We start from the raw sequence: 20,063 nt of genomic DNA, 5'->3' as shown, positions 1-20,063 counted from the left end.
TTCTCGTATATCTCAAGAAAACATTGGGTTCATTTAAGAATTTAATATTAAAATGAGAATAACATTTTTGTATATCTGAAAATAAACCTAATACCTACAAATACTACATAGTCTATTAAGTATTGAAATAAAGTAAAATCGTGTATATTTAATGTAAATTTAAAAAAAAAATATATATATTAAACAACAAAAACAGAGTGAAAAATCTATCTAATACGTATTCGAAGCTTAAGGTAATTTTCATAACGAAAATTATTTTAAACTTTTTGTTCGTTCTGCAATAAACTTGCGCAAGTAATAAAAAAGACTTGAGAATGAATTTGTTTTGACATTCTTGTGAAATACTAACTCAAAATTTCATTTCCAGATTTGATACAAAGTATTTATTAACAACTTTGAAATATTTGTAAAGCAAAATATATTTCCACGTGTATTTACACGCACATACAGATACACGCGTATTTACATTTGTATACTTATCTCTATAGGCTAAATTTAAATCTATAGAGGTGTTAGCTCTTCGAATCCGAAATTTTGTATTCTCACGTTAAGCTGCAAATTTATATAACTCTATATGTTTTTCACAAAGAATGCGGCTAGGCTGAACTATAGGTTCCGTCCTATAGAGTCCTATATGTTGCTCATAAAGAATGCAGTTAGCCTGAACTGTAGGTTCCATCCTATAGAGCCCTGTATGTTGCTCACAAAGGACGTGATTACAAATGAACCAATGTACTCTGAAGAGTGTTCCAATGACGTATGTTGGATTAGTCCACATTAGAATAACTTTTAAATCGTTTAACTTACAATTCAAAACAAGCATTCTTCCCTTTGATATCTGATACAAACGTATACGGTAGTACCTTGATATTCTACGAAACGCAATAACTTCTGTTCGACCATTTTCCAACTTCTAATGATGTTAAGCTATCAGTCCTCTAGCAGAACATTTTAGTTCTTCTAACGAGCAAATCTAAGATTATTTCTGAATTTATTGTCTTGTTGCAATAACAACACGATTCTGAGTAATGGATACTGTATTGTACTCTTTGAGGACTGGATTGTACAATTTTATATCAGTCCTATTTCAAATTACGAACTGATACACTCTACTGTATTTTCATACCTCATACACGTATACAGAAAAATATTTAGTCTACTAATAAATCTTTCGTTCTATAGTAGATTGAATATGTTATAGTGTTACTTTCTTTTGATTTCTGATCTTTCTGCTTTTACGTACGTGAAAAATTCTATCTACAGACAAAGAAGAAAACAATAACTTAGAAAAATAGCATTACGAAACAAAACAAAACTTACTGTCCTTACTAGATGAAGGTCAGAAAGTATTTTAAACCGTACTTTATCCGACTTCCGCACATCAAAATAATTCAAGTTTTGATATACAGGGGTGTTTTAAAACAACACCGACAACGTTCGGAAGGTGATTCCTGACACCAAACTAAGAGAAAAAGCATAGACCAATCTGGGTGCAGAAATGCTTCCTTTCGGAGTTATAAGCTGCCGAAAACATGAAAAAAAAGAGCTTTAAAGGTCCATAGCTCCAAAACTATGGGACTTACCGTAATCGAGTCAAGACTTTACTTAGGAACTAATGTGTATGCTTTCCAAAAATACATGTTTCAGAATCCTAAGGTACCCACACAACAATTTTTATAGAGGTAGTTTGGCTACGGGCATATAATTTGAAGTACTCACCAACTACCTCTATAAAAATTGTTGCGAAAGTGCCACAGTACTCTGAAAATGGATATTTGGATAGGACACACACTAGTTCCTAAGCAAAGTCTTGACCCGATTACGGTAGGTCTCATAGTTTTGGACCTATGGACCTTTAAAGTTCATTTTCTCATGTTCTTGGGAGCCTATAACTTCGAAAGGAAGCATTTATACACCTAGGTTGCTCTATACTTTCTGTCTTATCTTGGGGTCAGAAATCACCTCCCAACGTTGGCGGTGTTGTTTTGAAACATCCTATATAATAAAAATATTGTAATAAAGAAATCAGTGTTTGTAAACTAAATATATTTCCACTGTTAGAATATGTATTTATTGTCAATACGAAGGTTTTACTAATGATATAGAGGTCCTTCTAATTGCATTACAAGAATGTCATAACATCTTCAAATTTTTAGTCTTATGCTAATGAATTAATTTATTTAGTATAAAAGAAGAAACTCACCTGTGTCTACAATGACGTCGATGAGGTCCATGCTTTTGGCGAAGGCATCTCGAAGGTTGATGTGGTGGAACGAGACGATGCTTCCCTCCCGCTTCGCTCTCTCCAGGGCCTCTCTCCTCTTCAGCGCCTTCTCTCTTCTCATCTGGTTCTTGTAGAACTCAGCAAAGTTATTTACAATGATGGGAATGGGCAGTGCTATAACCAAGACACCACAAATGCAACAGACACTTCCTATCACCTTTCCCAAGGCGGTTGTGGGGTAGATATCGCCGTAACCGACTGTTGTCATGGTAATCCCAGCCCACCAAAAAGTCTCTGGAATGCTGACGAACTTCGTGTCCTTTTCCTCTTTCTCCGCGAAGTACGCAAGACTGGAGAATATAAGTACTCCCATGGCAAGAAAAAGCATAAGAAGCCCTAATTCTTTGTACGAATTTCGAAGGGTGAAGCCCAAACTTTGTAAACCCGTGGAGTGTCGGGCAAGTTTTAGAATTCTCAATATCCTCATAATTCTAAAAATTTGAACTACTCTGCGTACGTCCTGAAATTGATCCGTTGCATTCTTGTTGGTTTCGATAAGGAAAAGGGAGACAAAATAGGGCAAAATTGCCAATAAGTCTATCACGTTCAGACCACCTTTGAAGAATTTCCACTTGTTTGGAGAAGCACTAAATCGGAGCAGGTACTCCAGTGTAAACCACGTTATACAAATAGCTTCTACCATCGCGAGCTGTGGATTGTCAATAACATGGCCGCTATCGTCCGTAACCTGAAAGCTAGGGATGGTGTTCAAAGTCAAAGCTATCGTTGAGAGCACTATAAACAGGATGGAGATGACTGCTATCACCTGCAAGTCAAAGTTTGTAACATCACCATTAACTCCATCGTTACTCACGTATTAAGTAATGAAGAATGATTTTTTTAAATATATATTTTTAATTGGCAGTATATATGTGCTTATTCTGGTCTTTTATTTTTTATTTAAAATTGCATGACGAGAAAAATGTAAGTTACACAAAATTAATAATACTCTAATGTATATGTAACAAAAAAAAACTTTTCAATCACGGAAAGGTCAATCATAATTAAAAGTTAGTAATTACTGTGTAGGACAAAGAAATAAACATGGATGAAAAAAAAACAAAATGAATAAATAGTAAAAGAAGACAGGATTAACCGAACAATATCTCGTCATACTTGAGGATTTCTTGTGAGAATATTGTGATAATGTATATAAAGTTTAAATGTTGTCTCTGGAAAACAAATTGTACCGTTTAGCTTACAGATATTGTATGATAATTTTGTGTATGATAACTTGTATATTTCTGCAAATTGTTTCGGAACATGTGTTATTTGGAAATTTTTGTTAGGAATTTGATAGAATAAATTTAATTAGAAGTTATTAGAACAAGGATTTGAACTTATTTAACCCACACTGAAATTTTGTTTTTCTTATGGAAATTTAAATAATTTTCATGTTTCTTAATATACATGGAAGATATTTGAGAGATTTACGTATGATGTGAGAAGTTTAGAAACCAGCGATGAAGAAAAATATCATTAATTAACAAAATAACTATTAGGTTAAACATGTAAAATGCGCTGAGTTTTCGAGATATTTTTGGATGAAATTTTTAGATGCAATGTTCACAAAATAGAGAAAGAAAATGAACATACAATTAATTAGTGGACTTTATAGTTTTTGAAGCATGTGCTATTTAATTTTATTATAAAAAACACACGTGCTCGTGACAAAAAAGTATCTAGATTATTTTTTGACATATCTGCGTAGATGGTTACTTGTATCAATGTAACTATCAAGCATGAAAAAAAAAATAAATGCATATCTTACTCTAATTATAACTATAATACACTACACAAAGAATGGCATTATAAAAATAAATGTGTAATAACTATTTTACACTTTTAATCTATTGGAACAAGTAAACACACTAAGATTTGCACATAGATGAAAACTACCCAACATAAATAACATCAGGTTTTTGATCAGAAAATGAAAAAAAAAACATCCAAATATTGTTTAATTAATTAGTGTCTGTATGTGATAGAGAAGCAACTTTTACGGATCATGCAGCAACATCAAGGATATACAGTTAGTTACTTCTTATGTTACATAACACATCATGCAAAGCATACAACAGAAGAGTATGTTGTAGTAAATTATGACGATTCGTTGCTTTAAAATTTGCTTAGGTGAAGTTTTAAGGTATATAGGAGAAAAGCTAGCTCGAAGTAGCAATTTATTTATTGCATTCCGGTAAAGTGAATAGTGTCCCGATACCGCAGCTCGAGGTATCTTGTAAGATCACTAATCTAAAAGCGGGTGATGTGATGTGTATAGTCAATTAACTAGTTTTACGTTATTATGACAAAATACTAATCAAAAATTGAAGTTTCCCCTTAATAGAATGAATGCACGTTTTTTTATTTCAAATTTATTTTCAATCCCAAATTAGCACCGTCAACCTTTTTATGACATCATCACTAGTGTGAAGATGTGTACAAAAGTGAGAATAATAAAAGTGCTAGTAGTGAAATGAGTGTTCTTGCAATTCTCTATGAGTAGGTTTATGCTAAATATTAACATACTATAAAATAATGCTTGAGAGACCCTATCACGGCGAAATTAAAATACCGTTAATTTTACAGTAATTATGTGGTATCTTCAAATAGATAAAAGATAATTGAAAAGTTAATCAAGAACTCGCTAGACAATAGTATTTTACATGAGATCCCGTTATCACGACTCACTTATATGCTTTCGATTTCCAGCCATTTAGAAAGTCGGCATTTATTTTCGCGTTTCTAAATGGCTGCAAACGGAAAGCTACTAGGTGAACCGTGATAACGGTACCACATCCAAAATAATATTGTCTAGCACGCTCTTGTTCCACATTTCGATTATATTTTATCTATTTGAAGATATCACATAATTGCTGTAAAATTAGCGGTATTTTAATTTCACAGTAGTTAGGCTCCTTAAATGTATATCGTATGTTTTGAATGAAGTTATTTATTTATCATAACTATAACTTTAGCTATAATTTTATTAATTAATTTATTTCTATCTATCTTTGGTATGTTGAAATAAGCTAAACAAAGCTTCTTATATCCAAACTAACTACAAATCATCCTACTGACTTAAATATGTAACAGAATCCTATCATTATGATCAATGTACTTAAGCATAACTACTTTCTACCCTAGTTGAAATATCTCTACGTGCTACAAATTAATTTAGTGGTGACGTCACGAGGGGACGGTACTAAGCTGCGATTGAGTGCATTAATGCGGAGGTAGTCTATCCTGTGAAGTCTAGTTATCGCATCTGCCCCTTCACCATCTTTTTATAAAAGAAGAGGAAGGATACGAGCATTTTATGGTGTGGTTAGGATCTTTTACTTTTTTTGTAGTGGGTAAAGGAAGACATATATTCAGGTGACAATTGATGATGGTGCACTTCACTGATCTTCTTTTGTTGGCCAATTATGCTTTGTTGACTCACGTAAATGAGAAAAAAGAGAAAAACAGAATATCTATAAAGATAGAGTTACTCAACAGGAGAAATGCAAGAAAAACATCAAATATTACACACATACATATATATATTTATATATAAATATGTGTAAATGCGACAATGTACCTGCAAAGGAAATCATGAAAAAAATACACAGACAGAAATGACAGATAATGAAGATGTAGATAATATAGCTTTTAACCCTTCTTTTGACACTTTGCTACTGAAAACAGAGGACAGTTGAAACAAGAAATAAAATCGTGCACCAGAAAATAATGTTTTCCTTGTGCAACAAAGTAATCACAGAAACCACTTCAAAACAACATAGACCTTTTGTTTATATCTAAAGGAGTAGTGTTTTGCATATGTAAGATATTGATTTGTAAATTGTAATGTGTGTTTTATTAAAATATAAGGAGTAAAAATCTAATTATATAAAATCTAACAAGCTTTCTACATAAAATGCCCTGTATTTGATTAGCAAAATTTGAATATCATGCTCGGAATAATATTATGAGCCTAAAATCTATGTCTAATTTGGTACTACTGTTAGTTAATTCAAACTCAGCACTAGTAGTAAACTGAAGGGAACGTATTGCACAAACCATGCAAATTGTTAGTTATAATTAATAAATAGCTTGTAATTCAAACTATATTGATAAAGGATATTTTCACTTTTCATGGCACATAATCCTATTAATTCTTGAATCACATTGGACTAACTTATATTTTATGACACTAAATAATTGTGGCAAAATACAAAGAAATATCTCTCTGTGATAAACACTGCAATGCGAAAAATTATTTTTAAAGTCTAAAATTTATTTAAATCTATTGTATTTGTAGGGTACAAAGTACAATATTTTATGCATTAACTGAAACGTAAGAAGAAATTATTAATATTTAAGATTAATAATTTTTAAGTACTATTTGTATGAAGGTAGTAAAAGGAGTTATGCAGATTGACAAGTTCTAAAAAGTCCTTAGAACTTTATCTCTTGTTCTCAAATGAAGCCGAAGAATATGAAATATTAACACGGGCATGTACTGGACTCTCCTTTCATCCACTCTTTATGCATATCATTCGTGCAAGTTATATATATTTCGAAAGAGAAAGCTTTAAGGGTTTCAGAAATGTTTTTTTAAAAATCTTAAACGATTTTTCTTACGAATTTCTGAACAAATATCAAACTGTTAAAACACATCTCTTTTTGTCACTCATTATTCAGTTCATTTGTATAATCATGCTTGTAAAATTCTTAGTAATCATGGCTGACAACCCAAGATATATAATTAAGAGGAACGGTTGATGTTTCGAAGAATGCTGCTGAAGAAGATAGCAGTTACCATCGAAAACGTTTCTATAATCAAATATCTTGACGCATAATAAGGTGAGTCTCAGATAAAATGTGAAAATATATATCACGCTAGGTGCTATTATTTTACAAGGGGCTCCTCAAACTTGTAAATAATAAATTTTAACAATTTTCAAACACACGCATGTTTTAAGTGAGTGTACACTCAGTACAAAGTTGAAAGGATTTCGCGCATCGACTTTGATTACCAAGATACCGAACGTTAAGACACAAGCATAATTTATATACTAATTTAATGGCAATAAGCATTATAAAACACAGACGAAATGTTAAGCTCTATGAACCTTGTGCTCTCAACTGAGGTTAGCAATTAGATCATAGCAAATTATATATATATATATATATATATATATATATATATATATATATATATATATATATATATAATTATTAAAAATTATTAATAATTTAGTTGTAAATGTTAACAATGTAATTGCTCATAATTATCAACTACTTTTAAATTATCACTTACCATATATAATTGTTTTTTTTCTAGATTTATTGTCGGAAATCGTTGTGTTTTGTGTGAAACTAGAACGTAGTGACCAGTGGAGAAAAACAATATCGTAACAATAATAAAGATGATTGTATATTATTAATTACACTCAGTAATTATACTGTCTAAAATAGCTAACACAGATATATATTATAGAGATACTTAAATTACTATCATCAATTATCAAATATTATATGTTAAACCAGCCTACCACCATTTCAACAACTGTAATAAACATTTAAAAAATATATAATAAGAAAATACAAATTTAACTCACCAAGTGCATCCTATAAAAACAACATCCATACAATTATATATATATATATATATATATATATATATATATATATATATATATATATATATATATATATATATATATATATATATATATATATATATATAAAGAAAAACAAAATCAAAATCAGAAATCATTACATTTATGAAAGTATCTCTTTCGTTAATCTTTCGAGCAAACCAGAAGTATTTAGTTATCGGTAAAAATGCATAAGTGTTTATTTGGTGTACAATTAACACTACAAGTGTATATAAGTTGCACTTGTACTTCTTCGCTCCAGCTTCTCGGTATCCAATGCCCCTAGCTCAAAACTTTTCAAAATTGTACTAAGGGAACGCTCCCTTACAAAAATGCCCCTTGTTGTTTTCAAAGCAATGAAATTCAACGTATCAGAATTGTAATATCAGGCAGTTTAAAAAGTATTGACTCTTTTGCGCTTAAGATGGCGCTAGTGTCCCAACTTTCAGGATATATGAGTCACAGCGTTCAAGCCTAACTTCATTTCACAGCTGACAGTTGAAGTTAGCAGAAGTTCAAAAAGTGTTGAATTTTTATAATTAGGACGTAAGGTATTGCACCGTCAAGACAACTGAACTTTCCAAAAATCTATATTACATTTTACAATTTTATTTCGATAATGGCAAAAAATGCTGCGCAGGCCACTGAAGAAATTTGTGGTATTCATGAACAAGATACATTATCAAAAGACAATAGACAAAAAAATCAGTCGTTTTCATTCTCGAAATTTCGATGTCTAAGATATTTCTCGCGGTCGGTGAACAATCACAAAAAAACTGAATGATATTCTGGTAACAGTCGAGCAAGACTGGCATGTAACCAATCATGACCACCGCCAATAACTTGAACAACATTAAATTATTTGGAGAAAGCTGGCTACAAAAAAAAAAAAAAAAAAAAAAAACAACTCGATTTTTGGATACCACAAAATCTGGCTCCAAAACATTTAGTCGATCGATTTTCTACTGAGAGATAACGACTTTGAGCCACTTTTTGAAGTCAATCACGAGTGATGAAAAGTAAATAACTTACGAAAACAATGTGTGAAAAAAAAACGTGGCTGAAGCAAGGAGAAACGCATATAGGTCTGTGGCAAAGCCGATACTGACTCCAGGAAGATTATGCTGAACGTTTGGTGGGATTAGAAGGGCGTCATGCATCACGAGCTGCTGTTGTCAGGCACAAGAATCGAGTGGGACCTGTACAGCACGAAAGTGCCCAGCAATTTAAAAGAAACGGCCAAAACTGGTCCACAGAAAGGGTATCGTATGTCATGTTGACAACGTCAGACCAAATACAGCTTCAAAGTTCTGTCAGAAATTGCAAAACATTGGCTAGAAGTCAGTGTTTGTAAGTTTCCTTAAGACAATTTTCTTCGATTGACACAAAATTTTCCTAGTTTATTGGCTATCCAATTTCTATGACAGAAGTTATGTAATAAGATTAATTTTAGCTATATTAAAAAAGTGTCAACCACATTTATTTTATTCATTTCTTTTTTGCTTCTATTTTTATATTTTCCTTCATCTTTTTCTCTTTTACAAAAAAAAAAAAAAAACACAAATACAGCTATCCAACAATTTGTGTAAATTATGCTACTTTGAATAGACTCAAACACAGGTAGAAATGATTGCTATTGTATTGGTGTATTTCTGAAGGACAAAAACCGTCAGGAAGGAAGGAAGGTTTATTTAAAATTTAAGCATTTATATTAGTCAATCAGTCAGCATGATAATTTTCCTGTATTTTCCCGTTTTATCGAAAAAAATATCTTTTTCCCTTTTTTTTAAATTTACCTATGAAATTTCCCTAGGTTAGGGAATTTTCTCTCAAATTACGAATATTGCTGGGAAGTTTAGCACTTCCATCGTATAGCCTGGACCTGGTACCGTCAACCTATCATTTGTTTCGGTCTCTCCAGAACTACCTGAATGTTGTTAAGTTAGTGAGTATTACAATTTTTTTTGGACTAGAAACAAGATCTGTAGCAACGGGATTATGGTGTTGCCGGGAAAATAACAAAAGTTACTAAACAAAATTATGCAAATATGGTTTCATAATGCTATTTTCAGATCACAAAAATATATTCTTAATTTTGACCTCCAAAGGCTCAGTGTTATTTTTAAACAACCTGATATTAATTATGTGTTATATTTTGTTTCGTTCGCCATTTTTTCCAGTTTTACTGCTTTTATTCGCACGGTTAATGCAATGTAAATTTATTAGTGACTGTACAGAGAATAACGAACAGAAATTAATCCTTTAGTCCACATTAATAAATATATGTCAAAACTGATCATAATATGTTGTGATATCAACACGAATTTTGGTACCACGGAAGCTAATATGTATTCGGAAATGAATTCTGTAAAGAAATTTGAATTATTCAAAATTGAATGCAAAAATTTCGAATCATTATCTTCATAATTGTAAACCACTACTCCTTTAGTTGAGCTACAACGAATATTATTACATTGTTGTGCAATATATTTGAAAGGTCGAGAAGAAGGACGTTTTTAAGTCAAATGTTCGATTTTTGAGGTAACAATGTTGAAATATCTAAAAACGCAGCTTTAAGTGCCAAGTAGATGGATGAAATATGTTATGAGAACTAGTGAAAAGAAAACCGATACAAGGGGGATAAATATGTCAATCCCTCTTCAATTGAATCGTTTAGTACCAAAAAAGGCTTTACAGAAAATCCCATAAAACCGAGAAAAACTGTAGGATCGATGCGTTTTGTAGAAATGGAAATATTTGAGTATGTTCAGATTTTGCACGTGAACATACCGAAGTATTCACAGCTCTACAAACCATGCAGATTTAAAAATGTTTTCTGGAATTTTCTGTAAATGGACAAGAGCCTTTTCGGAACTGGACGACTCAATTTTGATATTGCTGTCCTGTAGAATTCAAGAAATTTGACTTAGCATGTTACTCTTCTGGACCTTTTAAGTATATTGCACTAATGTCTCCTTTGCGTGGAGTTTAAATCTCCTCCTGTCATACGTATATACGCAAGAAACTTCCTTGCTAATTTTTGGCTATATGTAATAACTATACACTGAACACCTATACAGTCTACTTACAAACCTCCTTAACACAAATATACAACTTATTTATCTATATATGAAGAAAATATTAAGTATATAGTTTTAATCAAACTCCTAAATGTGTCACATGAACAGTTTCATAAGCTATATTTCAGTGACATATTTCAATTTAAATTTGACCCATATCACACACCTAAGTGCGTTTAAAGTTTATAATGTATGACATCTGGTAAAAGAATAAACTGTGTATTAGCAATTTAGTTATCATATACTATGTATGTCGTTGCATGTTTAAAACAGTATAGATTATTTCAAGAAGAAAGAAAGAAAGAAAGTTTTCCAGAAGAAAGATACCAAAAGCTCATTTTTTGTTGTATATGTGCATGTAATATCTCTCCTTTTTCTTGCTTTTTATTTCGCACATTATCGCAATTTCTGCATGCAGTAACTTCTATTTCTTGCTATTTTCTTCCAGCATCATGCTCTTGCAAAAAGCTGTCATGAAATATACAGCATGTTTCACAACAACACCGACAACGTTTGGGAGGTAATTCCTGACACCAAGATAAGACAAAAAGTATAGATCAACCTAAGCGCACAAATGCTTCCTTTCGGAGATATAGGCTGCCGAAAACATGAAAAGAATTAACTTTAAAGGTCCATAGCTCCAAAACTATGGGACCTATCGTAGTTGGGTCAATACTTCACTTAGGAACTAGTATGTGCGTTATCCAAAAATACATATTTCAGAATCTTGCGCTACTTCCGCAACAATTTTTCTAGAGGTAGTTGGTGACTACTTCAAATTATGACCATAGCCAAGCTCCCTGTACAAAAATTGTTGCGTGAGTACCACAAGATTCTGAAACATGCATTTTTGGATAGGGCACGTATTAGTTTCTAAGTGAAGTCTTGAGCCGACTACGATAGGTCTCATAGTTTTGGAGCTATGGACCTTTAAAGTTCATTTTTTAATGTTTTCGGCAGCCTATAACTCTGAAAGGAAGCATTTGTACACCCAAGTTGGTCTATACTTTTCGTCTTATCTTGGTGTCAGGAATCACCTCCCGAACTTTGCCAGCGTTGTTTTGAAACACCCTGTATATATGCTATGTTTACGTCTTGTCGCTGAGATTCGATAGACGTATGTTATATGCTAGTGATTAATAGCTCTAATGTTGTGAGTTCTAATGATCGTGAATAGCTCCACCTTATTTGCCTCAATCTGTAGAGAATATAAACGCAACCATGCATGTAAACTGTGGAAGAACACTGCTTGTAAATGTGGATATCAATTATAGAGTTAATTTTGAAATTGTCAATTTCGGCTAACAATGTTTCACTTCTAATCATCTGTCCGGAAATAACGAATAAATGAATTTGAATTTCTAATTTACGTTGATTTTAAAAAGGCCTATACTCGGTTAGAAGAGAAACATTGCATAACATTCTTACAGATTTGGAATACCGAAAAAGCTAGTTAGATTAATTGAGATTTGTTTAAATGGATCCCAAAGTAAAGTGCGAGTAAGAAAAATCTTGTCCACGAGCTTTCACGTCAAGAATGGTCTCAAAGATGTGTTGTCGCCAGGGGGTAAAAGTGAGACGAAACGCGGGGGGATGCCGTTATCCAACTTCCAAAAATATCTATGGCATCCACTCACTTCCTAAAAATTACAATGGGCAAAGATAGACATGAGGGACGGTGTAATGTCATGCGTTCCCCTATCTTTTCATATCCACTTTTGCTCTAACTTTGTCCTGGAGTACGCTATAGGAAAAATCAAAGATATTGACCAGGGCCTAGAGCTGAATGGTATTCACCAGGATATGGTGTATCGTGATTATGTAAATTTAACAGGGGATGATAGGCGAACAATAGAATGAAATCTTGAGGTCTTATTAAACGAGTGTACGGACATGGGTTTAGAAATAAATGCAGAGAAAACTAAATACAATGATGTTCGTCGGGATCGTAATACTGAAAATTATGGATGTGTTAAAATATAAAAAAATAATGCATTCGATAAAGTGGATATTCTCAATATCAACAGACCAAAAATCATATTCAAGAAGAAATTAAATCTCGACTAAAAGCAGGGAATTCGTGTTATTATTCAGTTCAAAATCTTTTGTCGTCTCGAATTCTGCCGAGGAATTTGAAGCTAAAAATATATAAAACGATAATCATCCTTGTTGTTCTGTATGATTGCGAAAGATGGTCGCTTACTCTGAGGGAAGAACGTAGACTGAAAGTATTTGAGGACAAGATTCTGAGACGAATATTCGGACCCGAGAGGAACAGGAATGGGGAATGACGGAAACTTCATAACAAGGAACTACATAATTTATACGATTTACCAAACATTGTTAGGGCCATCTAATCTAGGAGGCTCAGGTGGACAGATCATGTAGTCAGGATGGAAGAAAGTAAAAACGCTTTCAAAGTTTTAACTGGCTATATTACCTGCCCCCTGAGAGTCCTAGACTTGCTGACCCTAACGATGTTAGGTAAGTGGTATTAGTTATGCACTGTCTTGTTATGAAGTTTCCGCCATTCCACATTGCCGTCCTCTCGGGTGCAAATATTCGCGTCAAACTTTTATTCTCAAATACATTCCGTTTGCGTTCATCGTTCAAAGTAAGCAAGCATGTTTCGCAACCATACAACACAACATGTATAATTATTGTTCTACATATTTTAGCGTTCAAATTCTTCGACAGAATTCACGTAGACAAACAAGTTTGGACTGAATAATAACACGAATCTCCAGCATTCAGTCGATATTTTCTTTCTTCGTTGATATGATTTTGATTTATTAACATTGATCTTATACATTTCTTGCTATCTATCACTGCCTCTGCTCTATAACAATCAATATTAAAACGGAAAATGAAAATGAAATGAAATTTTGAGTTTTACGTCCCACGGTTATGCCGGTTAGGCTAAAGGAGACGGTGATAATGAGTAATGAATGAAATGGTGGAATGAAGAAAGTGGGAGGAAACGGGAGAACCCCGAGAAAACCCACGCACACGGTGTTTGTCCACCACAAAGTTCACTTGGCGGGAGCAGGGTTTGAACCCGAGACCCCTACCACCAGAGGTGAACGCTCTACCACTGAGCCACCGCGGCCCCAATATTAAAACGGAGAAGTTTACTATCTTTATTACTTCTGTTTTCAGTGCAGGGATTAGAGCTTAGATACAACCTATTTGTATATCACTAAACCTGTATCGAAAACCAGAGCTGAGATACAACCTATTTGTGTATCGTTAAACCTGTATCGAAAACCGCTTTCTCGCTATTTATTACTAGAAACTGTAAATTATAGCAACATCTCCAACTTCTGGCTTTAGTAGAGATAAAGATGGAGATGGCATCTGTTCTTGAAACGCTGAATCCGTAACAGGAAATCCTTTCTCGCTATATTTTAAAGATTCTGCTCTAATATCTGTCGATAGATAGACTGACGGATAGAAGGATATAACATCCTATAACACTTTCTAAATTTATGCATAACACAATTTGGAAGTCTGAAACTGAAGTCTTTAAGTTACTGCGTCAGTTGATACGCCAAACTGTTTTAAATTTATGTAACTACAAATGTATATTATAGAATTTATTTTGATGATTTTGATGTACAATGAAATAAAATCTTCAGTTTACCATTTCATTTCATTTTCTAGTTTAGCCATATCGTAAATCAAGTTAAGAGAAGAGACGCTTGTACTTATTTTAGAACTGAATTTTCGAGAATAAACAAGAGTGAAATTTAAATATTTCGAATTATTGCTTATAATTTAATATAAAGCAAATTACTATTCCAAATTTACCCCCTTTACGCAAAAAAGATGAAAAACAACTGGAAGCTTTCGAAATGTGGGTGTGGAGAATAATGGAGAGTCTAGCGGAAAATAAATGAGAGAGTGTTAGAAATGGTGGAGGGAGAAAAGAATAATGTTAGATATTATTAAGAAGAGGAAGAGAAACTGGTTGGGACATTGGGTAAGAAGGAACTGTATCATGAGGGACGTGATAAGGGTATGGTGACAGGAAAGAGAGGGAGGGGACGAAGAAGACTACAAGTAATGGACGACATCCAAACAGAAAAACCATACGTGAAGACGAAGAGATTAGCGGAAGATCGTGGAGCATGGAATCTTCTCAGTTATGGCAAGTGACCTTCCAATAATGGCAGAATACCTAACGCTCATGCTATTGGTAAAATGTGGCCAGCTTGGATAAATTCGTAAATCCTCTTTTTCTGCTAATTTGAAGACACTGAATCCAACAAAAATATTTTAATCCAAATTCGTTCATAAGGTCACGAGAATCCCAACTATGGAGTCATGTTTCTCGTAACCCCATGAACGGGTTTAAAATAGTTCCTCTTGATTCAGTGTCATAAAATTAGTAAAAAAAAAATGCAAATAGAAATTTATCCAAGAGGGAACACTTTTAACCAGTAACATAAATGTTAGTTCTTTGTTAATTTATTGCGAGAGCTGAGAGGAAAAAAAAAACGTACTGGGCGGATGTACACACTTAGTGACAACTGCACTCGCAATAAGTAGTGCGTTGGAAAAGGGCATGGTTTGACCTCCGTGCGGACATTCATGGCATATCTATCTTATTTGTGTTAGCTGAATAGCTGGCTGGCCAAATAGCTCTGAAACATGACTGTGTGGGTAGTATTTAACGATAAAAGTGTGCCAAAATGTTAGGCTATATGCAGAGCTGAGATGTAATGGACAGGTGTACAGTTTAAGCATACTTAATTGTTTTCTAGCACAGGATAATCTTTATCTCGTTCATTCTGGCTTTCGAAGTGACTTAAGTGAAAAGCCAAAATCTGAATGAAACAAGAACTTACATTAATAACCTTGTATTTTGGTTTCTGCAATATATCATTGCCTTTATGAGATCCACTATCAAAGTTATTTATGTAGTTAATGTACTTGATAAAAGAAATGATGTATTCCAGAAACTGTAACACAATATTATTCTTAATATAAGTAGGGCTGGCTGTATCATAAGGGCAATACGTGCATTTGCACGGGGCGGTGATTTTCGAGGGGCGGCAAAATCTGTCATAACTATATTATTTAAAATAAACATTTCTTCTTGGAAACAGACTTCAAGATGATGGCAGTTAAATTTACTAAGCTGACCATCTATTTGAATACTACATTCATAAAACATGTTTAGGTCGCATTAGTTTAAGGTCACATGGACAGTGCTAAAGGAAATGGTCAAACAAATCCCAGCATGAATTAATTGATTGTTGTCAAATACAAGAAGTCAATTCTCGAACAGTATCTAACACCTGTTTCATTTAGTTAGTTATCACAGTTTTGATATGAAAACTAGTCTTGTCTTTGTCACAAACAAGTTCCTTATCATTGAAGGTGGAAACACATTTAAAAAAATTGACAGATGTAGAAGGAAAATGAAGAAATAGTGATAAAAGAGCTAGTTGCAGTGGAATTGCAAACTGATATATTGAGATTGAAGCTCGATAGTGAATTCTATAAAAAGGCTTACCAGAATTCTTTCTTATGTAGGTGTGTTTGCTTTATCCTTCACTAACATAATAGATTATTATTTAGAGAAATAAAACAGACACAACAAGATTCTATTTGTAGTGTTTAGATCTTTCTGAGTGCAAGTACACTTTTCCTCCCTTTTGTTGTTCATAATGGGGTAGCATACTTAAAATTGTGGCTTTTAAGATTTGTTCTTTCTGGACAAGGAGGGGGTCGGAAAATGATCCCATTGCACAGGCGGCAAATCATCTAGGGTTGACCTTGAATATAAGTTTCCGCTTTGGTCAAATTTTGATTTCCTTTTTGAAGACGATTAAGTGAATATGTACCTAGATTGTGTTAATAAATAGTTAGAACGAAATTTCTCCGGAAACGTTTTGACTGTCCCTCGTATATTATTTTACTATATCGTAATAATTATATTAAAGTAACAAAATGACCAGGAAAAGTACTTTGTCACATTTTCAGAGAACATATACTATACCTAGGTACAAGCAAGACGACATTCTAAAATCGCATTTTTATTTTTTTTACTTAAATGCCCTTTAAGAGAATATTTTTTAAAGGATGATTATGCGAAACATTTTCTCTCTTTTTTTTCCTTAACTATTTTATATATCGTATGTATGTGTATGTGTTACAAAGATTTAGTCATCAAAGTGGTTGTACGTTATTAAAGTGCAGAGTGGAAAATGTCATGCACAATGACCTTTAGCTACGACGAATGTCGCTACTGCAGTGTGTAATACATCGCTATTGCTTATAACATTGATGGCATGGGAGTGGTAATCCCTAAAATCTTACGACAGAATCTGGAAAAAAAACTGGCACACAGAGGCTCACATATTATGATAACATTGACGAAAACTCATTAGAATTTATAAATTTAATGTATTTATAAAGAAAAATTGAAGGTGCTTTCTGAAGTAATATGAAAGTCAAGAACAAAGATTAAGACGCATGCTTTTTTTATTCATCTTTACGTAAATGGATGCTTTTGCTTCCATCCATGCATATTATATAATTTCGTTGGTATACAAATACTCAATGTCTATGACCACGTGTAGTTGGTTCTGCGATTTGTATAAGTGATTGTGTTAACTATTCGTACATAATATGTTTAAAGAAAGAAAGATTAATTGATTAACACTGCTTGGTGAGATTTTCAACAAATTTAAAAACTTCGTTGCTGAATTATCTCATGTCTGTAAGTATGTGTTGTCTGTTATTTTCGATTTTTTCAATTTTGAGCCCTCCATTCGAAAGAGCATCAAAAACTATCTAAAAAAGTGATGGAATTTTTCGCGTCACTCTTACCGTTCTCGAGATATTGGCCAAAAAGTCCCGGGAGTTTCGGGAGATTTAAAAAGCCATAAGTCGGGAACCGTAAGTCATAGAGGGATCATATTGGTAAAACACTTAATGGGATGGTGAACAGTTTAGTGCCAATTAGTAACCGATGGTCACTAGCCAATTGGCCACCGTTCCCGAGATATTGGCCAAAAAAGTTTGGATTTCTGGAGATTTAAGGGAACCATAAGTCACAGAGAGATGACATTTTTCAAAGTTTTTAATTTTGAGCCCTCCATTTTGAGCAAGTGTCTTCGTAAAACAACATATCGCAGAACCTTTTAACAGAACTCTTAAACAAAATATGTGGAAAAAATTTAGTACTTAAGGAAATTATAAATGGATAGATATATATGTATTACAAGAATTGTTTGAGTATAATATTAAAGTACATAGAATAATTGGTATAAAGCCTGTAGAGTTAGTAAGAAAAAATAATTCTTTTTAAGTTCGTTCTGGCAATGTCTTGAAGTATTCTTAACTAGTTAACCATGTATTTAATTGTTTTGATGATTAGGAGGTCTTTGAAAATACCAACTAACAACAAACAGAAAACTTCTTTAATTTGTTGTTCCTTAAAATTACATTCATTGATTTTGTTATATATTCCAAGATCAATTATAATACGACCTTACTAATGTTATTTGATAGCTTATTTCCTGTTGTGTGTATCACACGAAGAAGCTAACCTCCAATGAAGGCTTGCATGAGCAGTAAATCAATAATATTGATCAAAAACATGTAATTATTTATGAGATCGTGTATTAAAGCGCAGAAGCAAGCTCAAGGTTTAATACATAAATAAAATAGCATTTCAGGAAACGTTACTATATCCTGAAACCGTTTCACATGGAATGTCGTACATTGTGTTTAATAAAGAATCCTATACGAAGTTCGGAAGTTGTGACTAAAAGTTACATACAGTACAATAAAAATGACTTGGTGAATTCTAATATATGCTAATCTGAATACATTTCAGGCTCCAGTGACATGTGAATCCCATAAAGCGGACAATTTATAGATTTAAAACGTTTTCATAAGTCACATGGTAAAACATTACACGAAAATGAGTCAAAGATCCTCTCTGATACTTGTTCTTCTTATATACATATTAAAATGTACACAGTTAAAGTACTTAATTTATTTATACACATTTTTGTGTACCTTCCTTCATATTTATCACGATTATTATGTTACTCGAGTTAATGTTGAAATACATATTTTCGCCTTTCATTTGATTTCTTTTAAGTAAACATAACCAGGATAGTACATATCGTAATCTTCAGATGAACTTACCCGATTTCCATCAGACTTAGCATGAAATTGATCTGGTTAGCACGTGTGTGAAACAATTTTTTGTTCAAATCTTTGGTTCTTGAGGTATGAGTAAAAAAAAAAAAAAAAAAAAAATGGGGTTTGGACTTAGCGAAATTATTGTCCTTCTTTGCAAGAAAGTTTCTAATCACCTTCAAAGACCTCACCCAATTATTATTAAATTTAGCATCATGATAGGTCTCAACTTGCTTAGTGATCATAGAACATATGTTTGCGTTCAAACCTTTGGTTTCTGAGCAATGGCTCATCAAAATTGGGGTTGAGTTTAGTCAGCTCAAACTTTTGGTTTCTGAGTTATGTATTATCGAAATTGGGGTTGAGTTTAACCAGCGTTCAAAGCTTTGGTTTTCGAGTTATGGGTTATCAAAGTTGAGGTTGAGTTTAGTCAGCATTCAAACCTTTGGTTTCCGAGTTATTGGTTATCAAAGTTGAGGTTGAGCTTAGTAAAATTTTCACAAAAGAAAACTCTCTGGTTGCTATTTAAAACAAAAGAACATAGAAAAAACTCTAATTAAATGTTAATGTGAGCTGTTAGAAAGTAAATGATGAGATAGTTAATTAGTTATAAATATAGTGTGCATAAACAAAAATTATCCCATACTACACAGCAAAGTACATAAATTGACGCACACCACATCTTCAAGATACTAAGCAAATTAATTTTATAAATCCATTCTTCCTGTGTGTGCATGATCTCTTACATTCGTGGCTGCATTTGAAGCTATTGTATATTTCAGTGGTTTGAAAAAGTGAACATTTTTGTTAGATAATTATGTAGAAAACAGTTTGTTTTCTTTATCAACACTAAAACAGGTTTTCTCTCTCAAGACTGAAACCCTGAATGAT

General features: G+C 32.9%; 1 protein-coding gene across 6 annotated transcripts in view; it reads right to left on the bottom strand.

The window, feature by feature from the left end:
* The window catches only part of Shab (potassium voltage-gated channel shaker cognate b), a 534,267-nt gene that overhangs the window by 148,920 nt on the left and 365,284 nt on the right, over nt 1-20,063 (bottom strand). For 5 of the 6 annotated variants that reach the window (XM_081746248.1, XM_081746247.1, XM_081746249.1 and 2 more), the window contains exon 3: nt 2,204-3,050. In XM_081746248.1, the coding sequence (XP_081602374.1) occupies nt 2,204-3,050 (847 nt within the window). Of the gene's footprint in view, nt 1-2,203; nt 5,716-20,063 lie in introns of all 6 variants that reach the window. The other variant, XM_081746252.1, reaches the window with a different exon arrangement.

The sequence above is a fragment of the Thermobia domestica genome, chromosome 18 (assembly GCF_964235325.1).
Source record: "Thermobia domestica chromosome 18, izTheDome1.hap1.1, whole genome shotgun sequence".
In the NCBI taxonomy this organism is placed as follows: Eukaryota; Metazoa; Arthropoda; class Insecta; order Zygentoma; family Lepismatidae; genus Thermobia; species Thermobia domestica.
The sequence above is the reverse complement of the archived record's forward strand: the minus strand, read 5'-3'. Positions and strand labels throughout refer to the sequence as shown.